The following is a 24,192-nucleotide window of genomic DNA, read 5'->3' on the forward strand; positions in this document are numbered from 1 at the left end:
GAAGAGCTGAGCCTCATGTTTTACTGTACTGGTGGTGTTTGAAGAGCTGAACCTCATGTTTTACTGCACTGGTGGTGTTTGAAGGGCTGAACCTCATGTTTTACTGCACCGGTGGTGTTTGAAGGGCTGAACCTCATGTTTTACTGTACTGGTGGTGTTTGAAGGGCTGAACCTCATGTGTTACTGTACTGGTGGTGTTTGAAGAGCTGAACCTCATGTTTTACTGTACTGGTGATGTTTCAAGGGCTGAACCTCATGTTTTACTGTACCGGTGGTGTTTCAAGGGCTGAACCTCATGTTTTACTGTACTGGTGGTGTTTGAAGGGCTGAACCTCATGTTTTACTGCACTGGTGGTGTTTGAAGGGCTGAACCTCATGTTTTACTGCACCGGTGGTGTTTGAAGAGCTGAACCTCATGTTTTACTGTACTGGTGGTGTTTGAAGAGCTGAACCTCATGTTTTACTGTACTGGTGGTGTTTGAAGGGCTGAACCTCATGTTTTACTGCACTGGTGGTGTTTGAAGGGCTGAACCTCATGTTTTACTGCACCGGTGGTGTTTGAAGGGCTGAACCTCATGTTTTACTGTACTGGTGGTGTTTGAAGGGCTGAACCTCATGTTTTACTGTACTGGTGGTGTTTGAAGGGCTGAACCTCATGTGTTACTGTACTGGTGGTGTTTGAAGGGCTGAACCTCATGTTTTACTGTACTGGTGGTGTTTGAAGAGCTGAACCTCATGTTTTACTGCACTGGTGGTGTTTGAAGAGCTGAACCTCATGTTTTACTGTACTGGTGGTGTTTGAAGAGCTGAACCTCATGTTTTACTGCACTGGTGGTGTTTGAAGAGCTGAACCTCATGTTTTACTGCACCGGTGGTGTTTGAAGAGCTGAACCTCATGTTTTACTGTACTGGTGGTGTTTGAAGAGCTGAACCTCATGTTTTACTGCACCGGTGGTGTTTGAAGAGCTGAACCTCATGTTTTACTGTACTGGTGGTGTTTGAAGGGCTGAACCTCATGTTTTACTGCACCGGTGGTGTTTGAAGAGCTGAACCTCATGTTTTACTGTACTGGTGGTGTTTGAAGGGCTGAACCTCATGTTTTACTGCACCGGTGGTGTTTGAAGAGCTGAACCTCATGTTTTACTGCACCGGTGGTGTTTGAAGAGCTGAACCTCATGTTTTACTGTACTGGTGGTGTTTGAAGAGCTGAACCTCATGTTTTACTGCACCGGTGGTGTTTGAAGAGCTGAACCTCATGTTTTACTGTACTGGTGGTGTTTGAAGAGCTGAACCTCATGTTTTACTGTACTGGTGGTGTTTGAAGGGCTGAACCTCATGTTTTACTGCACTGGTGGTGTTTGAAGAGCTGAACCTCATGTTTTACTGTACTGGTGGTGTTTGAAGAGCTGAACCTCATGTTTTACTGTACTGGTGGTGTTTGAAGGGCTGAACCTCATGTTTTACTGCACTGGTGGTGTTTGAAGAGCTGAACCTCATGTTTTACTGTACTGGTGGTGTTTGAAGAGCTGAACCTCATGTTTTACTGCACTGGTGGTGTTTGAAGGGCTGAACCTCATGTTTTACTGCACCGGTGGTGTTTGAAGGGCTGAACCTCATGTTTTACTGTACTGGTGGTGTTTGAAGGGCTGAACCTCATGTGTTACTGTACTGGTGGTGTTTGAAGAGCTGAACCTCATGTTTTACTGTACTGGTGGTGTTTGAAGAGCTGAACCTCATGTTTTACTGTACTGGTGGTGTTTGAAGAGCTGAACCTCATGTTTTACTGCACTGGTGGTGTTTGAAGGGCTGAACCTCATGTTTTACTGCACTGGTGGTGTTTGAAGAGCTGAACCTCATGTTTTACTGTACTGGTGATGTTTGAAGGGCTGAACCTCATGTTTTACTGTACCGGTGGTGTTTCAAGGGCTGAACCTCATGTTTTACTGTACTGGTGGTGTTTGAAGGGCTGAACCTCATGTTTTACTGCACTGGTGGTGTTTGAAGGGCTGAACCTCATGTTTTACTGCACCAGTGGTGTTTGAAGAGCTGAACCTCATGTTTTACTGTACTGGTGGTGTTTGAAGAGCTGAACCTCATGTTTTACTGTACTGGTGGTGTTTGAAGGGCTGAACCTCATGTTTTACTGTACTGGTGGTGTTTGAAGAGCTGAACCTCATGTTTTACTGTACTGATGGTGTTTGAAGAGCTGAACCTCATGTTTTACTGTACTGGTGGTGTTTGAAGGGCTGAACCTCATGTTTTACTGTACTGGTGGTGTTTGAAGGGCTGAACCTCATGTTTTACTGTACTGGTGGTGTTTGAAGGGCTGAACCTCATGTTTTACTGCACCTGTGGTGTTTGAAGGGCTGAACCTCATGTTTTACTGTACTGGTGGTGTTTGAAGAGCTGAACCTCATGTTTTACTGCACCGGTGGTGTTTGAAGGGCTGAACCTCATGTTTTACTGCACCGGTGGTGTTTGAAGGGCTGAACCTCATGTTTTACTGTACTGGTGGTGTTTGAAGGGCTGAACCTCATGTTTTACTGCACTGGTGGTGTTTGAAGGGCTGAACCTCATGTTTTACTGTACTGGTGGTGTTTGAAGAGCTGAACCTCATGTTTTACTGTACTGGTGGTGTTTGAAGAGCTGAACCTCATGTTTTACTGCACCGGTGGTGTTTGAAGGGCTGAACCTCATGTTTTACTGCACCGGTGGTGTTTGAAGGGCTGAACCTCATGTTTTACTGTACTGGTGGTGTTTGAAGAGCTGAACCTCATGTTTTACTGTACTGGTGGTGTTTGAAGGGCTGAACCTCATGTTTTACTGTACTGGTGGTGTTTGAAGGGCTGAACCTCATGTTTTACTGCACTGGTGGTGTTTGAAGAGCTGAACCTCATGTTTTACTGTACTGGTGGTGTTTGAAGAGCTGAACCTCATGTTTTACTGTACTGGTGGTGTTTGAAGGGCTGAACCTCATGTTTTACTGCACTGGTGGTGTTTGAAGAGCTGAACCTCATGTTTTACTGTACTGGTGGTGTTTGAAGAGCTGAACCTCATGTTTTACTGCACTGGTGGTGTTTGAAGGGCTGAACCTCATGTTTTACTGCACCGGTGGTGTTTGAAGGGCTGAACCTCATGTTTTACTGTACTGGTGGTGTTTGAAGGGCTGAACCTCATGTGTTACTGTACTGGTGGTGTTTGAAGAGCTGAACCTCATGTTTTACTGTACTGGTGGTGTTTGAAGAGCTGAACCTCATGTTTTACTGTACTGGTGGTGTTTGAAGAGCTGAACCTCATGTTTTACTGCACTGGTGGTGTTTGAAGGGCTGAACCTCATGTTTTACTGCACTGGTGGTGTTTGAAGAGCTGAACCTCATGTTTTACTGTACTGGTGATGTTTGAAGGGCTGAACCTCATGTTTTACTGTACCGGTGGTGTTTCAAGGGCTGAACCTCATGTTTTACTGTACTGGTGGTGTTTGAAGGGCTGAACCTCATGTTTTACTGCACTGGTGGTGTTTGAAGGGCTGAACCTCATGTTTTACTGCACCGGTGGTGTTTGAAGAGCTGAACCTCATGTTTTACTGTACTGGTGGTGTTTGAAGAGCTGAACCTCATGTTTTACTGTACTGGTGGTGTTTGAAGGGCTGAACCTCATGTTTTACTGTACTGGTGGTGTTTGAAGAGCTGAACCTCATGTTTTACTGTACTGATGGTGTTTGAAGAGCTGAACCTCATGTTTTACTGTACTGGTGGTGTTTGAAGGGCTGAACCTCATGTTTTACTGTACTGGTGGTGTTTGAAGGGCTGAACCTCATGTTTTACTGTACTGGTGGTGTTTGAAGGGCTGAACCTCATGTTTTACTGCACCGGTGGTGTTTGAAGGGCTGAACCTCATGTTTTACTGTACTGGTGGTGTTTGAAGAGCTGAACCTCATGTTTTACTGCACCGGTGGTGTTTGAAGGGCTGAACCTCATGTTTTACTGCACCGGTGGTGTTTGAAGGGCTGAACCTCATGTTTTACTGTACTGGTGGTGTTTGAAGGGCTGAACCTCATGTTTTACTGTACTGGTGGTGTTTGAAGGGCTGAACCTCATGTGTTACTGTACTGGTGGTGTTTGAAGGGCTGAACCTCATGTTTTACTGTACTGGTGGTGTTTGAAGAGCTGAACCTCATGTTTTACTGCACCGGTGGTGTTTGAAGAGCTGAACCTCATGTTTTACTGTACTGGTGGTGTTTGAAGAGCTGAACCTCATGTTTTACTGCACCGGTGGTGTTTGAAGAGCTGAACCTCATGTTTTACTGTACTGGTGGTGTTTGAAGAGCTGAACCTCATGTTTTACTGTACTGGTGGTGTTTGAAGGGCTGAACCTCATGTTTTACTGTACTGGTGGTGTTTGAAGAGCTGAACCTCATGTTTTACTGTACTGGTGGTGTTTGAAGAGCTGAACCTCATGTTTTACTGTACTGGTGGTGTTTGAAGGGCTGAACCTCATGTTTTACTGTACTGGTGGTGTTTGAAGGGCTGAACCTCATGTTTTACTGTACTGGTGGTGTTTGAAGGGCTGAACCTCATGTTTTACTGCACCGGTGGTGTTTGAAGGGCTGAACCTCATGTTTTACTGTACTGGTGGTGTTTGAAGAGCTGAACCTCATGTTTTACTGCACCGGTGGTGTTTGAAGGGCTGAACCTCATGTTTTACTGCACCGGTGGTGTTTGAAGGGCTGAACCTCATGTTTTACTGTACTGGTGGTGTTTGAAGAGCTGAACCTCATGTTTTACTGTACTGGTGGTGTTTGAAGGGCTGAACCTCATGTTTTACTTCACCGGTGGTGTTTGAAGGGCTGAACCTCATGTTTTACTGTACTGGTGGTGTTTGAAGGGCTGAACCTCATGTTTTACTGCACCGGTGGTGTTTGAAGAGCTGAACCTCATATTTTACTGCACCGGTGGTGTTTGAAGAGCTGAACCTCATGTTTTACTGTACTGGTGGTGTTTGAAGAGCTGAACCTCATGTTTTACTGTACTGGTGGTGTTTGAAGGGCTGAACCTCATGTTTTACTTCACCGGTGGTGTTTGAAGGGCTGAACCTCATGTTTTACTGTACTGGTGGTGTTTGAAGGGCTGAACCTCATGTTTTACTGCACTGGTGGTGTTTGAAGAGCTGAACCTCATGTTTTACTGTACTGGTGGTGTTTGAAGGGCTGAACCTCATGTTTTACTGTACTGGTGGTGTTTGAAGGGCTGAACCTCATGTTTTACTGCACTGGTGGTGTTTGAAGGGCTGAACCTCATGTTTTACTGCACCGGTGGTGTTTGAAGAGCTGAACCTCATGTTTTACTGTACTGGTGGTGTTTGAAGAGCTGAACCTCATGTTTTACTGTACTGGTGGTGTTTGAAGGGCTGAACCTCATGTTTTACTGTACTGGTGGTGTTTGAAGAGCTGAACCTCATGTTTTACTGTACTGGTGGTGTTTGAAGAGCTGAACCTCATGTTTTACTGTACTGGTGGTGTTTGAAGGGCTGAACCTCATGTTTTACTGTACTGGTGGTGTTTGAAGGGCTGAACCTCATGTGTTACTGTACTGGTGGTGTTTGAAGGGCTGAACCTCATGTTTTACTGTACTGGTGGTGTTTGAAGAGCTGAACCTCATGTTTTACTGCACCGGTGGTGTTTGAAGAGCTGAACCTCATGTTTTACTGTACTGGTGGTGTTTGAAGAGCTGAACCTCATGTTTTACTGCACCGGTGGTGTTTGAAGAGCTGAACCTCATGTTTTACTGTACTGGTGGTGTTTGAAGAGCTGAACCTCATGTTTTACTGTACTGGTGGTGTTTGAAGGGCTGAACCTCATGTTTTACTGTACTGGTGGTGTTTGAAGAGCTGAACCTCATGTTTTACTGTACTGGTGGTGTTTGAAGAGCTGAACCTCATGTTTTACTGTACTGGTGGTGTTTGAAGGGCTGAACCTCATGTTTTACTGTACTGGTGGTGTTTGAAGGGCTGAACCTCATGTTTTACTGTACTGGTGGTGTTTGAAGGGCTGAACCTCATGTTTTACTGCACCGGTGGTGTTTGAAGGGCTGAACCTCATGTTTTACTGTACTGGTGGTGTTTGAAGAGCTGAACCTCATGTTTTACTGCACCGGTGGTGTTTGAAGGGCTGAACCTCATGTTTTACTGCACCGGTGGTGTTTGAAGAGCTGAACCTCATGTTTTACTGCACCGGTGGTGTTTGAAGAGCTGAACCTCATGTTTTACTGTACTGGTGGTGTTTGAAGAGCTGAACCTCATGTTTTACTGTACTGGTGGTGTTTGAAGGGCTGAACCTCATGTTTTACTGTACTGGTGGTGTTTGAAGAGCTGAACCTCATGTTTTACTGTACTGGTGGTGTTTGAAGAGCTGAACCTCATGTTTTACTGTACTGGTGGTGTTTGAAGGGCTGAACCTCATGTTTTACTGTACTGGTGGTGTTTGAAGGGCTGAACCTCATGTTTTACTGTACTGGTGGTGTTTGAAGGGCTGAACCTCATGTTTTACTGCACTGGTGGTGTTTGAAGGGCTGAACCTCATGTTTTACTTCACCGGTGGTGTTTGAAGGGCTGAACCTCATGTTTTACTGTACTGGTGGTGTTTGAAGGGCTGAACCTCATGTTTTACTGCACTGGTGGTGTTTGAAGAGCTGAACCTCATGTTTTACTGTACTGGTGGTGTTTGAAGAGCTGAACCTCATGTTTTACTGTACTGGTGGTGTTTGAAGGGCTGAACCTCATGTTTTACTGCACTGGTGGTGTTTGAAGGGCTGAACCTCATGTTTTACTGCACCGGTGGTGTTTGAAGAGCTGAACCTCATGTTTTACTGTACTGGTGGTGTTTGAAGAGCTGAACCTCATGTTTTACTGTACTGGTGGTGTTTGAAGAGCTGAACCTCATGTTTTACTGTACTGGTGGTGTTTGAAGGGCTGAACCTCATGTTTTACTGTACTGGTGGTGTTTGAAGGGCTGAACCTCATGTTTTACTGTACTGGTGGTGTTTGAAGGGCTGAACCTCATGTTTTACTGCACCGGTGGTGTTTGAAGAGCTGAACCTCATGTTTTACTGCACCGGTGGTGTTTGAAGAGCTGAACCTCATGTTTTACTGTACTGGTGGTGTTTGAAGGGCTGAACCTCATGTTTTACTGCACCGGTGGTGTTTGAAGAGCTGAACCTCATGTTTTACTGTACTGGTGGTGTTTGAAGGGCTGAACCTCATGTTTTACTGCACCGGTGGTGTTTGAAGAGCTGAACCTCATGTTTTACTGCACCGGTGGTGTTTGAAGAGCTGAACCTCATGTTTTACTGTACTGGTGGTGTTTGAAGAGCTGAACCTCATGTTTTACTGTACTGGTGGTGTTTGAAGGGCTGAACCTCATGTTTTACTTCACCGGTGGTGTTTGAAGGGCTGAACCTCATGTTTTACTGTACTGGTGGTGTTTGAAGGGCTGAACCTCATGTTTTACTGCACTGGTGGTGTTTGAAGAGCTGAACCTCATGTTTTACTGTACTGGTGGTGTTTGAAGAGCTGAACCTCATGTTTTACTGTACTGGTGGTGTTTGAAGGGCTGAACCTCATGTTTTACTGCACTGGTGGTGTTTGAAGGGCTGAACCTCATGTTTTACTGTACTGGTGGTGTTTGAAGAGCTGAACCTCATGTTTTACTGTACTGGTGGTGTTTGAAGAGCTGAACCTCATGTTTTACTGTACTGGTGGTGTTTGAAGGGCTGAACCTCATGTTTTACTGTACTGGTGGTGTTTGAAGGGCTGAACCTCATGTTTTACTGTACTGGTGGTGTTTGAAGGGCTGAACCTCATGTTTTACTGTACTGGTGGTGTTTGAAGGGCTGAACCTCATGTTTTACTGCACTGGTGGTGTTTGAAGGGCTGAACCTCATGTTTTACTGTACTGGTGGTGTTTGAAGGGCTGAACCTCATGTTTTACTGCACCGGTGGTGTTTGAAGAGCTGAACCTCATGTTTTACTGCACCGGTGGTGTTTGAAGAGCTGAACCTCATGTTTTACTGTACTGGTGGTGTTTGAAGGGCTGAACCTCATGTTTTACTGCACCGGTGGTGTTTGAAGAGCTGAACCTCATGTTTTACTGTACTGGTGGTGTTTGAAGGGCTGAACCTCATGTTTACTGCACCGGTGGTGTTTGAAGAGCTGAACCTCATGTTTTACTGCACCGGTGGTGTTTGAAGAGCTGAACCTCATGTTTTACTGTACTGGTGGTGTTTGAAGAGCTGAACCTCATGTTTTACTGTACTGGTGGTGTTTGAAGGGCTGAACCTCATGTTTTACTGTACTGGTGGTGTTTGAAGAGCTGAACCTCATGTTTTACTGTACTGGTAGTGTTTGAAGAGCTGAACCTCATGTTTTACTGTACTGGTGGTGTTTGAAGGGCTGAACCTCATGTTTTACTGTACTGGTGGTGTTTGAAGGGCTGAACCTCATGTTTTACTGTACTGGTGGTGTTTGAAGAGCTGAACCTCATGTTTTACTGTACTGGTGGTGTTTGAAGGGCTGAACCTCATGTTTTACTGCACCGGTGGTGTTTGAAGGGCTGAACCTCATGTTTTACTGCACTGGTGGTGTTTGAAGAGCTGAACCTCATGTTTTACTGTACTGGTGGTGTTTGAAGGGCTGAACCTCATGTTTTACTGTACTGGTGGTGTTTGAAGGGCTGAACCTCATGTTTTACTGTACTGGTGGTGTTTGAAGAGCTGAACCTCATGTTTTACTGTACTGGTGGTGTTTGAAGGGCTGAACCTCATGTTTTACTGCACCGGTGGTGTTTGAAGGGCTGAACCTCATGTTTTACTGCACTGGTGGTGTTTGAAGAGCTGAACCTCATGTTTTACTGTACTGGTGGTGTTTGAAGGGCTGAACCTCATGTTTTACTGTACTGGTGGTGTTTGAAGGGCTGAACCTCATGTTTTACTGTACTGGTGGTGTTTGAAGGGCTGAACCTCATGTTTTACTGTACTGGTGGTGTTTGAAGAGCTGAACCTCATGTTTTACTGTACTGGTGGTGTTTGAAGGGCTGAACCTCATGTTTTACTGCACCGGTGGTGTTTGAATGGCTGAACCTCATGTTTTACTGTACTGGTGGCGTTTCAAGGGCTGAACCTCATGTTTTACTGCACCGGTGGTGTTTCAAGGGCTGAACCTCATGTTTTACTGTACTGGTGGTGTTTGAAGGGCTGAACCTCATGTTTTACTGCACCGGTGGTGTTTGAAGGGCTGAACCTCATGTTTTACTGTACTGGTGGTGTTTGAAGAGCTGAACCTCATGTTTTACTGTACTGGTGGTGTTTGAAGAGCTGAACCTCATGTTTTACTGTACTGGTGGTGTTTGAAGGGCTGAACCTCATGTTTTACTGCACTGGTGGTGTTTGAAGGGCTGAACCTCATGTTTTACTGTACTGGTGGTGTTTGAAGGGCTGAACCTCATGTTTTACTGCACCGGTGGTGTTTGAAGAGCTGAACCTCATGTTTTACTGCACCGGTGGTGTTTGAAGAGCTGAACCTCATGTTTTACTGTACTGGTGGTGTTTGAAGGGCTGAACCTCATGTTTTACTGTACTGGTGGTGTTTGAAGGGCTGAACCTCATGTTTTACTGCACCGGTGGTGTTTGAAGAGCTGAACCTCATGTTTTACTGCACCGGTGGTGTTTGAAGAGCTGAACCTCATGTTTTACTGTACTGGTGGTGTTTGAAGAGCTGAACCTCATGTTTTACTGTACTGGTGGTGTTTGAAGGGCTGAACCTCATGTTTTACTGCACTGGTGGTGTTTGAAGGGCTGAACCTCATGTTTTACTGTACTGGTGGTGTTTGAAGGGCTGAACCTCATGTTTTACTGTACTGGTGGTGTTTGAAGGGCTGAACCTCATGTTTTACTGCACTGGTGGTGTTTGAAGGGCTGAACCTCATGTTTTACTGTACTGGTGGTGTTTGAAGGGCTGAACCTCATGTTTTACTGCACCGGTGGTGTTTGAAGAGCTGAACCTCATGTTTTACTGCACCGGTGGTGTTTGAAGAGCTGAACCTCATGTTTTACTGTACTGGTGGTGTTTGAAGGGCTGAACCTCATGTTTTACTGCACCGGTGGTGTTTGAAGAGCTGAACCTCATGTTTTACTGTACTGGTGGTGTTTGAAGGGCTGAACCTCATGTTTACTGCACCGGTGGTGTTTGAAGAGCTGAACCTCATGTTTTACTGCACCGGTGGTGTTTGAAGAGCTGAACCTCATGTTTTACTGTACTGGTGGTGTTTGAAGAGCTGAACCTCATGTTTTACTGTACTGGTGGTGTTTGAAGGGCTGAACCTCATGTTTTACTGTACTGGTGGTGTTTGAAGAGCTGAACCTCATGTTTTACTGTACTGGTAGTGTTTGAAGAGCTGAACCTCATGTTTTACTGTACTGGTGGTGTTTGAAGGGCTGAACCTCATGTTTTACTGTACTGGTGGTGTTTGAAGGGCTGAACCTCATGTTTTACTGTACTGGTGGTGTTTGAAGAGCTGAACCTCATGTTTTACTGTACTGGTGGTGTTTGAAGGGCTGAACCTCATGTTTTACTGCACCGGTGGTGTTTGAAGGGCTGAACCTCATGTTTTACTGCACTGGTGGTGTTTGAAGAGCTGAACCTCATGTTTTACTGTACTGGTGGTGTTTGAAGGGCTGAACCTCATGTTTTACTGTACTGGTGGTGTTTGAAGGGCTGAACCTCATGTTTTACTGTACTGGTGGTGTTTGAAGAGCTGAACCTCATGTTTTACTGTACTGGTGGTGTTTGAAGGGCTGAACCTCATGTTTTACTGCACCGGTGGTGTTTGAATGGCTGAACCTCATGTTTTACTGTACTGGTGGCGTTTCAAGGGCTGAACCTCATGTTTTACTGCACCGGTGGTGTTTCAAGGGCTGAACCTCATGTTTTACTGTACTGGTGGTGTTTGAAGGGCTGAACCTCATGTTTTACTGCACCGGTGGTGTTTGAAGGGCTGAACCTCATGTTTTACTGTACTGGTGGTGTTTGAAGAGCTGAACCTCATGTTTTACTGTACTGGTGGTGTTTGAAGAGCTGAACCTCATGTTTTACTGTACTGGTGGTGTTTGAAGGGCTGAACCTCATGTTTTACTGCACTGGTGGTGTTTGAAGGGCTGAACCTCATGTTTTACTGCACCGGTGGTGTTTGAAGGGCTGAACCTCATGTTTTACTGTACTGGTGGTGTTTGAAGGGCTGAACCTCATGTTTTACTGTACTGGTGGTGTTTGAAGAGCTGAACCTCATGTTTTACTGTACTGGTGGTGTTTGAAGGGCTGAACCTCATGTTTTACTGTACTGGTGGTGTTTGAAGGGCTGAACCTCATGTTTTACTGTACTGGTGGTGTTTGAAGGGCTGAACCTCATGTTTTACTGCACTGGTGGTGTTTGAAGGGCTGAACCTCATGTTTTACTGTACTGGTGGTGTTTGAAGGGCTGAACCTCATGTTTTACTGCACCGGTGGTGTTTGAAGAGCTGAACCTCATGTTTTACTGCACCGGTGGTGTTTGAAGAGCTGAACCTCATGTTTTACTGTACTGGTGGTGTTTGAAGGGCTGAACCTCATGTTTTACTGTACTGGTGGTGTTTGAAGGGCTGAACCTCATGTTTTACTGCACCGGTGGTGTTTGAAGAGCTGAACCTCATGTTTTACTGCACCGGTGGTGTTTGAAGAGCTGAACCTCATGTTTTACTGTACTGGTGGTGTTTGAAGAGCTGAACCTCATGTTTTACTGTACTGGTGGTGTTTGAAGGGCTGAACCTCATGTTTTACTGCACTGGTGGTGTTTGAAGGGCTGAACCTCATGTTTTACTGTACTGGTGGTGTTTGAAGGGCTGAACCTCATGTTTTACTGCACCGGTGGTGTTTGAAGAGCTGAACCTCATGTTTTACTGCACCGGTGGTGTTTGAAGAGCTGAACCTCATGTTTTACTGTACTGGTGGTGTTTGAAGAGCTGAACCTCATGTTTTACTGTACTGGTGGTGTTTGAAGGGCTGAACCTCATGTTTTACTGCACTGGTGGTGTTTGAAGGGCTGAACCTCATGTTTTACTGTACTGGTGGTGTTTGAAGGGCTGAACCTCATGTTTACTGCACCGGTGGTGTTTGAAGAGCTGAACCTCATGTTTTACTGCACCGGTGGTGTTTGAAGAGCTGAACCTCATGTTTTACTGTACTGGTGGTGTTTGAAGAGCTGAACCTCATGTTTTACTGTACTGGTGGTGTTTGAAGGGCTGAACCTCATGTTTTACTGTACTGGTGGTGTTTGAAGAGCTGAACCTCATGTTTTACTGTACTGGTAGTGTTTGAAGAGCTGAACCTCATGTTTTACTGTACTGGTGGTGTTTGAAGGGCTGAACCTCATGTTTTACTGTACTGGTGGTGTTTGAAGGGCTGAACCTCATGTTTTACTGTACTGGTGGTGTTTGAAGAGCTGAACCTCATGTTTTACTGTACTGGTGGTGTTTGAAGGGCTGAACCTCATGTTTTACTGCACCGGTGGTGTTTGAAGGGCTGAACCTCATGTTTTACTGCACTGGTGGTGTTTGAAGAGCTGAACCTCATGTTTTACTGTACTGGTGGTGTTTGAAGGGCTGAACCTCATGTTTTACTGTACTGGTGGTGTTTGAAGGGCTGAACCTCATGTTTTACTGTACTGGTGGTGTTTGAAGAGCTGAACCTCATGTTTTACTGTACTGGTGGTGTTTGAAGGGCTGAACCTCATGTTTTACTGCACCGGTGGTGTTTGAATGGCTGAACCTCATGTTTTACTGTACTGGTGGCGTTTCAAGGGCTGAACCTCATGTTTTACTGCACCGGTGGTGTTTCAAGGGCTGAACCTCATGTTTTACTGTACTGGTGGTGTTTGAAGGGCTGAACCTCATGTTTTACTGCACCGGTGGTGTTTGAAGGGCTGAACCTCATGTTTTACTGTACTGGTGGTGTTTGAAGAGCTGAACCTCATGTTTTACTGTACTGGTGGTGTTTGAAGAGCTGAACCTCATGTTTTACTGTACTGGTGGTGTTTGAAGGGCTGAACCTCATGTTTTACTGCACTGGTGGTGTTTGAAGGGCTGAACCTCATGTTTTACTGCACCGGTGGTGTTTGAAGGGCTGAACCTCATGTTTTACTGTACTGGTGGTGTTTGAAGGGCTGAACCTCATGTTTTACTGTACTGGTGGTGTTTGAAGAGCTGAACCTCATGTTTTACTGTACTGGTGGTGTTTGAAGGGCTGAACCTCATGTTTTACTGTACTGGTGGTGTTTGAAGGGCTGAACCTCATGTTTTACTGTACTGGTGGTGTTTGAAGAGCTGAACCTCATGTTTTACTGTACTGGTGGTGTTTGAAGGGCTGAACCTCATGTTTTACTGTACTGGTGGTGTTTGAAGGGCTGAACCTCATGTTTTACTGTACTGGTGGTGTTTGAAGAGCTGAACCTCATGTTTTACTGTACTGGTGGTGTTTGAAGGGCTGAACCTCATGTTTTACTGCACCGGTGGTGTTTGAATGGCTGAACCTCATGTTTTACTGTACTGGTGGCGTTTCAAGGGCTGAACCTCATGTTTTACTGCACCGGTGGTGTTTCAAGGGCTGAACCTCATGTTTTACTGTACTGGTGGTGTTTGAAGGGCTGAACCTCATGTTTTACTGCACCGGTGGTGTTTGAAGGGCTGAACCTCATGTTTTACTGTACTGGTGGTGTTTGAAGAGCTGAACCTCATGTTTTACTGTACTGGTGGTGTTTGAAGAGCTGAACCTCATGTTTTACTGTACTGGTGGTGTTTGAAGGGCTGAACCTCATGTTTTACTGCACTGGTGGTGTTTGAAGGGCTGAACCTCATGTTTTACTGCACCGGTGGTGTTTGAAGGGCTGAACCTCATGTTTTACTGTACTGGTGGTGTTTGAAGGGCTGAACCTCATGTTTTACTGTACTGGTGGTGTTTGAAGAGCTGAACCTCATGTTTTACTGTACTGGTGGTGTTTGAAGGGCTGAACCTCATGTTTTACTGTACTGGTGGTGTTTGAAGGGCTGAACCTCATGTTTTACTGTACTGGTGGTGTTTGAAGGGCTGAACCTCATGTTTTACTGCACTGGTGGTGTTTGAAGGGCTGAACCTCATGTTTTACTGTACTGGTGGTGTTTGAAGGGCTGAACCTCATGTTTTACTGCACCGGTGGTGTTTGAAGAGCTGAACCTCATGTTTTACTGCACCGGTGGTGTTTGAAGAGCTGAACCTCATGTTTTACTGTACTGGTGGTGTTTGAAGGGCTGAACCTCATGTTTTACTGTACTGGTGGTGTTTGAAGGGCTGAACCTCATGTTTTACTGCACCGGTGGTGTTTGAAGAGCTGAACCTCATGTTTTACTGCACCGGTGGTGTTTGAAGAGCTGAACCTCATGTTTTACTGTACTGGTGGTGTTTGAAGAGCTGAACCTCATGTTTTACTGTACTGGTGGTGTTTGAAGGGCTGAACCTCATGTTTTACTGCACTGGTGGTGTTTGAAGGGCTGAACCTCATGTTTTACTGTACTGGTGGTGTTTGAAGGGCTGAACCTCATGTTTTACTGCACCGGTGGTGTTTGAAGAGCTGAACCTCATGTTTTACTGCACCGGTGGTGTTTGAAGAGCTGAACCTCATGTTTTACTGTACTGGTGGTGTTTGAAGGGCTGAACCTCATGTTTTACTGCACCGGTGGTGTTTGAAGAGCTGAACCTCATGTTTTACTGTACTGGTGGTGTTTGAAGGGCTGAACCTCATGTTTTACTGCACCGGTGGTGTTTGAAGAGCTGAACCTCATGTTTTACTGCACCGGTGGTGTTTGAAGAGCTGAACCTCATGTTTTACTGTACTGGTGGTGTTTGAAGAGCTGAACCTCATGTTTTACTGTACTGGTGGTGTTTGAAGGGCTGAACCTCATGTTTTACTGTACTGGTGGTGTTTGAAGAGCTGAACCTCATGTTTTACTGTACTGGTGGTGTTTGAAGGGCTGAACCTCATGTTTTACTGTACTGGTGGTGTTTGAAGGGCTGAACCTCATGTTTTACTGTACTGGTGGTGTTTGAAGAGCTGAACCTCATGTTTTACTGTACTGGTGGTGTTTGAAGGGCTGAACCTCATGTTTTACTGCACCGGTGGTGTTTGAATGGCTGAACCTCATGTTTTACTGTACTGGTGGCGTTTCAAGGGCTGAACCTCATGTTTTACTGCACCGGTGGTGTTTCAAGGGCTGAACCTCATGTTTTACTGTACTGGTGGTGTTTGAAGGGCTGAACCTCATGTTTTACTGCACCGGTGGTGTTTGAAGGGCTGAACCTCATGTTTTACTGTACTGGTGGTGTTTGAAGAGCTGAACCTCATGTTTTACTGTACTGGTGGTGTTTGAAGAGCTGAACCTCATGTTTTACTGTACTGGTGGTGTTTGAAGGGCTGAACCTCATGTTTTACTGCACTGGTGGTGTTTGAAGGGCTGAACCTCATGTTTTACTGCACCGGTGGTGTTTGAAGGGCTGAACCTCATGTTTTACTGTACTGGTGGTGTTTGAAGAGCTGAACCTCATGTTTTACTGTACTGGTGGTGTTTGAAGGGCTGAACCTCATGTTTTACTGCACTGGTGGTGTTTGAAGGGCTGAACCTCATGTTTTACTGCACCGGTGGTGTTTGAAGGGCTGAACCTCATGTTTTACTGTACTGGTGGTGTTTGAAGGACTGAACCTCATGTTTTACTGTACTGGTGGTGTTTGAAGGGCTGAACCTCATGTTTTACTGTACCGGTGGTGTTTGAAGGGCTGAACCTCATGTTTTACTGCACCGGTGGTGTTTGAAGGGCTGAACCTCATGTTTTACTGTACCGGTGGTGTTTGAAGGGCTGAACCTCATGTTTTACTGTACTGGTGGTGTTTGAAGAGCTGAACCTCATGTTTTACTGTACTGGTGGTGTTTGAAGGGCTGAACCTCATGTTTTACTTCACCGGTGGTGTTTGAAGGGCTGAACCTCATGTTTTACTGTACTGGTGGTGTTTGAAGGGCTGAACCTCATGTTTTACTGCACTGGTGGTGTTTGAAGGGCTGAACCTCATGTTTTACTGTACTGGTGGTGTTTGAAGAGCTGAACCTCATGTTTTACTGTACTGGTGGTGTTTGAAGGGCTGAACCTCATGTTTTACTGCACTGGTGGTGTTTGAAGAGCTGAACCTCATGTTTTACTGTACTGGTGGTGTTTGAAGAGCTGAACCTCATGTTTTACTGTACTGGTGGTGTTTGAAGGGCTGAACCTCATGTTTTACTGCACCGGTGGTGTTTGAAGGGCTGAACCTCATGTTTTACTGTACTGGTGGTGTTTGAAGAGCTGAACCTCATGTTTTACTGCACCGGTGGTGTTTGAAGGGCTGAACCTCATGTTTTACTGCACCGGTGGTGTTTGAAGGGCTGAACCTCATGTTTTACTGTACTGGTGGTGTTTGAAGAGCTGAACCTCATGTTTTACTGTACTGGTGGTGTTTGAAGGGCTGAACCTCATGTTTTACTTCACTGGTGGTGTTTGAAGGGCTGAACCTCATGTTTTACTGTACTGGTGGTGTTTGAAGGGCTGAACCTCATGTTTTACTGCACCGGTGGTGTTTGAAGAGCTGAACCTCATGTTTTACTGCACCGGTGGTGTTTGAAGAGCTGAACCTCATGTTTTACTGTACTGGTGGTGTTTGAAGAGCTGAACCTCATGTTTTACTGTACTGGTGGTGTTTGAAGGGCTGAACCTCATGTTTTACTTCACCGGTGGTGTTTGAAGGGCTGAACCTCATGTTTTACTGTACTGGTGGTGTTTGAAGGGCTGAACCTCATGTTTTACTGCACTGGTGGTGTTTGAAGAGCTGAACCTCATGTTTTACTGTACTGGTGGTGTTTGAAGAGCTGAACCTCATGTTTTACTGTACTGGTGGTGTTTGAAGGGCTGAACCTCATGTTTTACTGCACTGGTGGTGTTTGAAGGGCTGAACCTCATGTTTTACTGCACCGGTGGTGTTTGAAGAGCTGAACCTCATGTTTTACTGTACTGGTGGTGTTTGAAGAGCTGAACCTCATGTTTTACTGTACTGGTGGTGTTTGAAGAGCTGAACCTCATGTTTTACTGTACTGGTGGTGTTTGAAGGGCTGAACCTCATGTTTTACTGTACTGGTGGTGTTTGAAGGGCTGAACCTCATGTTTTACTGTACTGGTGGTGTTTGAAGGGCTGAACCTCATGTTTTACTGCACTGGTGGTGTTTGAAGGGCTGAACCTCATGTTTTACTGTACTGGTGGTGTTTGAAGGGCTGAACCTCATGTTTTACTGCACCGGTGGTGTTTGAAGAGCTGAACCTCATGTTTTACTGCACCGGTGGTGTTTGAAGAGCTGAACCTCATGTTTTACTGTACTGGTGGTGTTTGAAGGGCTGAACCTCATGTTTTACTGCACCGGTGGTGTTTGAAGAGCTGAACCTCATGTTTTACTGTACTGGTGGTGTTTGAAGGGCTGAACCTCATGTTTTACTGCACCGGTGGTGTTTGAAGAGCTGAACCTCATGTTTTACTGCACCGGTGGTGTTTGAAGAGCTGAACCTCATGTTTTACTGTACTGGTGGTGTTTGAAGAGCTGAACCTCATGTTTTACTGTACTGGTGGTGTTTGAAGGGCTGAACCTCATGTTTTACTGTACTGGTGGTGTTTGAAGAGCTGAACCTCATGTTTTACTGTACTGGTGGTGTTTGAAGAGCTGAACCTCATGTTTTACTGTACTGGTGGTGTTTGAAGGGCTGAACCTCATGTTTTACTGTACTGGTGGTGTTTGAAGGGCTGAACCTCATGTTTTACTGTACTGGTGGTGTTTGAAGGGCTGAACCTCATGTTTTACTGCACTGGTGGTGTTTGAAGGGCTGAACCTCATGTTTTACTTCACCGGTGGTGTTTGAAGGGCTGAACCTCATGTTTTACTGTACTGGTGGTGTTTGAAGGGCTGAACCTCATGTTTTACTGCACTGGTGGTGTTTGAAGAGCTGAACCTCATGTTTTACTGTACTGGTGGTGTTTGAAGAGCTGAACCTCATGTTTTACTGTACTGGTGGTGTTTGAAGGGCTGAACCTCATGTTTTACTGCACTGGTGGTGTTTGAAGGGCTGAACCTCATGTTTTACTGCACCGGTGGTGTTTGAAGAGCTGAACCTCATGTTTTACTGTACTGGTGGTGTTTGAAGAGCTGAACCTCATGTTTTACTGTACTGGTGGTGTTTGAAGAGCTGAACCTCATGTTTTACTGTACTGGTGGTGTTTGAAGGGCTGAACCTCATGTTTTACTGTACTGGTGGTGTTTGAAGGGCTGAACCTCATGTTTTACTGTACTGGTGGTGTTTGAAGGGCTGAACCTCATGTTTTACTGCACCGGTGGTGTTTGAAGAGCTGAACCTCATGTTTTACTGCACCGGTGGTGTTTGAAGAGCTGAACCTCATGTTTTACTGTACTGGTGGTGTTTGAAGGGCTGAACCTCATGTTTTACTGCACCGGTGGTGTTTGAAGAGCTGAACCTCATGTTTTACTGTACTGGTGGTGTTTGAAGGGCTGAACCTCATGTTTTACTGCACCGGTGGTGTTTGAAGAGCTGAACCTCATGTTTTACTGCACCGGTGGTGTTTGAAGAGCTGAACCTCATGTTTTACTGTACTGGTGGTGTTTGAAGAGCTGAACCTCATGTTTTACTGTACTGGTGGTGTTTGAAGGGCTGAACCTCATGTTTTACTGTACTGGTGGTGTTTGAAGAGCTGAACCTCATGTTTTACTGTACTGGTGGTGTTTGAAGAGCTGAACCTCATGTTTTACTGTACTGGTGGTGTTTGAAGGGCTGAACCTCATGTTTTACTGTACTGGTGGTGTTTGAAGGGCTGAACCTCATGTTTTACTGTACTGGTGGTGTTTGAAGGGCTGAACCTCATGTTTTACTGCACCGGTGGTGTTTGAAGAGCTGAACCTCATGTTTTACTGCACCGGTGGTGTTTGAAGAGCTGAACCTCATGTTTTACTGTACTGGTGGTGTTTGAAGAGCTGAACCTCATGTTTTACTGTACTGGTGGTGTTTGAAGGGCTGAACCTCATGTTTTACTTCACCGGTGGTGTTTGAAGGGCTGAACCTCATGTTTTACTGTACTGGTGGTGTTTGAAGGGCTGAACCTCATGTTTTACTGCACTGGTGGTGTTTGAAGAGCTGAACCTCATGTTTTACTGTACTGGTGGTGTTTGAAGAGCTGAACCTCATGTTTTACTGTACTGGTGGTGTTTGAAGGGCTGAACCTCATGTTTTACTGCACTGGTGGTGTTTGAAGGGCTGAACCTCATGTTTTACTGCACCGGTGGTGTTTGAAGAGCTGAACCTCATGTTTTACTGTACTGGTGGTGTTTGAAGAGCTGAACCTCATGTTTTACTGTACTGGTGGTGTTTGAAGAGCTGAACCTCATGTTTTACTGTACTGGTGGTGTTTGAAGGGCTGAACCTCATGTTTTACTGTACTGGTGGTGTTTGAAGGGCTGAACCTCATGTTTTACTGTACTGGTGGTGTTTGAAGGGCTGAACCTCATGTTTTACTGCACTGGTGGTGTTTGAAGGGCTGAACCTCATGTTTTACTGTACTGGTGGTGTTTGAAGGGCTGAACCTCATGTTTTACTGCACCGGTGGTGTTTGAAGAGCTGAACCTCATGTTTTACTGCACCGGTGGTGTTTGAAGAGCTGAACCTCATGTTTTACTGTACTGGTGGTGTTTGAAGGGCTGAACCTCATGTTTTACTGCACCGGTGGTGTTTGAAGAGCTGAACCTCATGTTTTACTGTACTGGTGGTGTTTGAAGGGCTGAACCTCATGTTTTACTGCACCGGTGGTGTTTGAAGAGCTGAACCTCATGTTTTACTGCACCGGTGGTGTTTGAAGAGCTGAACCTCATGTTTTACTGTACTGGTGGTGTTTGAAGAGCTGAACCTCATGTTTTACTGTACTGGTGGTGTTTGAAGGGCTGAACCTCATGTTTTACTGTACTGGTGGTGTTTGAAGAGCTGAACCTCATGTTTTACTGTACTGGTAGTGTTTGAAGAGCTGAACCTCATGTTTTACTGTACTGGTGGTGTTTGAAGGGCTGAACCTCATGTTTTACTGTACTGGTGGTGTTTGAAGGGCTGAACCTCATGTTTTACTGTACTGGTGGTGTTTGAAGAGCTGAACCTCATGTTTTACTGTACTGGTGGTGTTTGAAGGGCTGAACCTCATGTTTTACTGCACTGGTGGTGTTTGAAGAGCTGAACCTCATGTTTTACTGTACTGGTGGTGTTTGAAGGGCTGAACCTCATGTTTTACTGTACTGGTGGTGTTTGAAGGGCTGAACCTCATGTTTTACTGTACTGGTGGTGTTTGAAGAGCTGAACCTCATGTTTTACTGTACTGGTGGTGTTTGAAGGGCTGAACCTCATGTTTTACTGCACCGGTGGTGTTTGAATGGCTGAACCTCATGTTTTACTGTACTGGTGGCGTTTCAAGGGCTGAACCTCATGTTTTACTGCACCGGTGGTGTTTCAAGGGCTGAACCTCATGTTTTACTGTACTGGTGGTGTTTGAAGGGCTGAACCTCATGTTTTACTGCACCGGTGGTGTTTGAAGGGCTGAACCTCATGTTTTACTGTACTGGTGGTGTTTGAAGAGCTGAACCTCATGTTTTACTGTACTGGTGGTGTTTGAAGAGCTGAACCTCATGTTTTACTGTACTGGTGGTGTTTGAAGGGCTGAACCTCATGTTTTACTGCACTGGTGGTGTTTGAAGGGCTGAACCTCATGTTTTACTGCACCGGTGGTGTTTGAAGGGCTGAACCTCATGTTTTACTGTACTGGTGGTGTTTGAAGGGCTGAACCTCATGTTTTACTGTACTGGTGGTGTTTGAAGAGCTGAACCTCATGTTTTACTGTACTGGTGGTGTTTGAAGGGCTGAACCTCATGTTTTACTGTACTGGTGGTGTTTGAAGGGCTGAACCTCATGTTTTACTGTACTGGTGGTGTTTGAAGGGCTGAACCTCATGTTTTACTGCACTGGTGGTGTTTGAAGGGCTGAACCTCATGTTTTACTGTACTGGTGGTGTTTGAAGGGCTGAACCTCATGTTTTACTGCACCGGTGGTGTTTGAAGAGCTGAACCTCATGTTTTACTGCACCGGTGGTGTTTGAAGAGCTGAACCTCATGTTTTACTGTACTGGTGGTGTTTGAAGGGCTGAACCTCATGTTTTACTGCACCGGTGGTGTTTGAAGAGCTGAACCTCATGTTTTACTGTACTGGTGGTGTTTGAAGGGCTGAACCTCATGTTTTACTGCACCGGTGGTGTTTGAAGAGCTGAACCTCATGTTTTACTGCACCGGTGGTGTTTGAAGAGCTGAACCTCATGTTTTACTGTACTGGTGGTGTTTGAAGAGCTGAACCTCATGTTTTACTGTACTGGTGGTGTTTGAAGGGCTGAACCTCATGTTTTACTGTACTGGTGGTGTTTGAAGGGCTGAACCTCATGTTTTACTGTACTGGTGGTGTTTGAAGAGCTGAACCTCATGTTTTACTGTACTGGTGGTGTTTGAAGGGCTGAACCTCATGTTTTACTGCACCGGTGGTGTTTGAAGGGCTGAACCTCATGTTTTACTGCACTGGTGGTGTTTGAAGAGCTGAACCTCATGTTTTACTGTACTGGTGGTGTTTGAAGGGCTGAACCTCATGTTTTACTGTACTGGTGGTGTTTGAAGGGCTGAACCTCATGTTTTACTGTACTGGTGGTGTTTGAAGAGCTGAACCTCATGTTTTACTGTACTGGTGGTGTTTGAAGGGCTGAACCTCATGTTTTACTGCACCGGTGGTGTTTGAATGGCTGAACCTCATGTTTTACTGTACTGGTGGCGTTTCAAGGGCTGAACCTCATGTTTTACTGCACCGGTGGTGTTTCAAGGGCTGAACCTCATGTTTTACTGTACTGGTGGTGTTTGAAGGGCTGAACCTCATGTTTTACTGCACCGGTGGTGTTTGAAGGGCTGAACCTCATGTTTTACTGTACTGGTGGTGTTTGAAGAGCTGAACCTCATGTTTTACTGTACTGGTGGTGTTTGAAGAGCTGAACCTCATGTTTTACTGTACTGGTGGTGTTTGAAGGGCTGAACCTCATGTTTTACTGCACTGGTGGTGTTTGAAGGGCTGAACCTCATGTTTTACTGCACCGGTGGTGTTTGAAGGGCTGAACCTCATGTTTTACTGTACTGGTGGTGTTTGAAGAGCTGAACCTCATGTTTTACTGTACTGGTGGTGTTTGAAGGGCTGAACCTCATGTTTTACTGCACTGGTGGTGTTTGAAGGGCTGAACCTCATGTTTTACTGCACCGGTGGTGTTTGAAGGGCTGAACCTCATGTTTTACTGTACTGGTGGTGTTTGAAGGACTGAACCTCATGTTTTACTGTACTGGTGGTGTTTGAAGGGCTGAACCTCATGTTTTACTGTACCGGTGGTGTTTGAAGGGCTGAACCTCATGTTTTACTGCACCGGTGGTGTTTGAAGGGCTGAACCTCATGTTTTACTGTACCGGTGGTGTTTGAAGGGCTGAACCTCATGTTTTACTGTACTGGTGGTGTTTGAAGAGCTGAACCTCATGTTTTACTGTACTGGTGGTGTTTGAAGAGCTGAACCTCATGTTTTACTGTACTGGTGGTGTTTGAAGGGCTGAACCTCATGTTTTACTGCACCGGTGGTGTTTGAAGGGCTGAACCTCATGTTTTACTGTACTGGTGGTGTTTGAAGGGCTGAACCTCATGTTTTACTGTACTGGTGGTGTTTGAAGGGCTGAACCTCATGTTTTACTGCACCGGTGGTGTTTGAAGGGCTGAACCTCATGTTTTACTGTACTGGTGGTGTTTGAAGGGCTGAACCTCATGTTTTACTGTACTGGTGGTGTTTGAAGGGCTGAACCTCATGTTTTACTGTACTGGTGGTGTTTGAAGGGCTGAACCTCATGTTTTACTGTACTGGTGGTGTTTGAAGGGCTGAACCTCATGTTTTACTGCACCGGTGGTGTTCGTGTTCTTCCTCAGTCTGTTATAAAGCTCTTTTTCTTCATAGACCTTTTCTCTCTTGAAATACACAATTCCAGCTGTTTCATTGATGGGTTCTAATTTCTGCCGTCTCTCTCTTTCTCTTTTATTTCTCTCTCGCTCTCTCTCTGTGTATGTGTCTCTGATTGGGCGTCTGTATGTGTCCATCCATTCATTTTTCTCCACAGGTCAGCGGGTTGGTGTGTGTAACACCTCAGGCAGTGGCACCGACCTGCCCTGGGACCATAGTGACCTGGCGGAGACTCACGGCCCGCTGCCCCAGAGTGCATCTCTCTTCGTGGGCTTTGTCTTCATGCTGACCGCATCATCAGAGAGCGACCGCCAGACCAACCAGCCAATCAGCGATGGCGAGGAGGGTGAGAAGGCTATGGCCCAATCCCAAATCTACCCCTAAACCCTTGTGGAGATGGGAGAGGATTTGATTGGTATAAGCAATATGGTGAAACTCCATCTGCCCTATCAGAGGACAGGGTGGAGCTATAGTACTATCAAATTGCAAACACCTCTCAAATCCAGTCAGATCTCCACATGCATAGGGTCCAGGGGTTGATTCTGGATGGGACCCTTGTGTATTCCCAGACTGTGGAACACCCCTTAAAGGGATAGTTCATTCCAGTGTTCAAATTATACATTGTCTTTTGGGTGTCCACAACATTGAAATCTTTGACCTTTTGGGGGAGCCACACCTTTATATTTGAATTATTATGGGGTCTCTAATTTGATGTTCATTCCAATGTTAAAGTTTGACAGATCTTCATAAATCGGCGGAATCCTAACTTTGAGACTTTGGTGTTAATAATTGATGTCAATGGGAAACTTCCAAGAAACAAATGACTGAGTGTGTGGATCAAGTAAAAATTCTGCCCAGGAATCTGGTTAGTTTTAGGCAAAGGTCTTCCACAGTGGTCTGTGCAGCCTCAATGAAATGTATTTAATTCATTTAAGAGACACCGACATCCT

At 45.5% G+C, this 24,192-nt stretch overlaps 1 protein-coding gene across 6 annotated transcripts in view; it reads left to right on the forward strand.

The window, feature by feature from the left end:
* The window catches only part of LOC110506150 (TP53-binding protein 1), a 65,533-nt gene that overhangs the window by 37,658 nt on the left and 3,683 nt on the right, over nucleotides 1–24,192 (forward strand). For all 6 annotated transcript variants that reach the window (XM_090239065.1, XM_090239069.1, XM_090239067.1 and 3 more), the window contains one exon: nucleotides 23,400–23,588. In XM_090239065.1, coding sequence (XP_090095191.1) covers nucleotides 23,400–23,588 — 189 coding nt within the window. The remainder of the gene's footprint in view (nucleotides 1–23,399; nucleotides 23,589–24,192) is intronic.

Source organism: Oncorhynchus mykiss, chromosome 6 (assembly GCF_057628025.1).
Source record: "Oncorhynchus mykiss isolate SJ-2025 chromosome 6, ASM5762802v1, whole genome shotgun sequence".
NCBI lineage: Eukaryota > Metazoa > Chordata > Actinopteri > Salmoniformes > Salmonidae > Oncorhynchus > Oncorhynchus mykiss.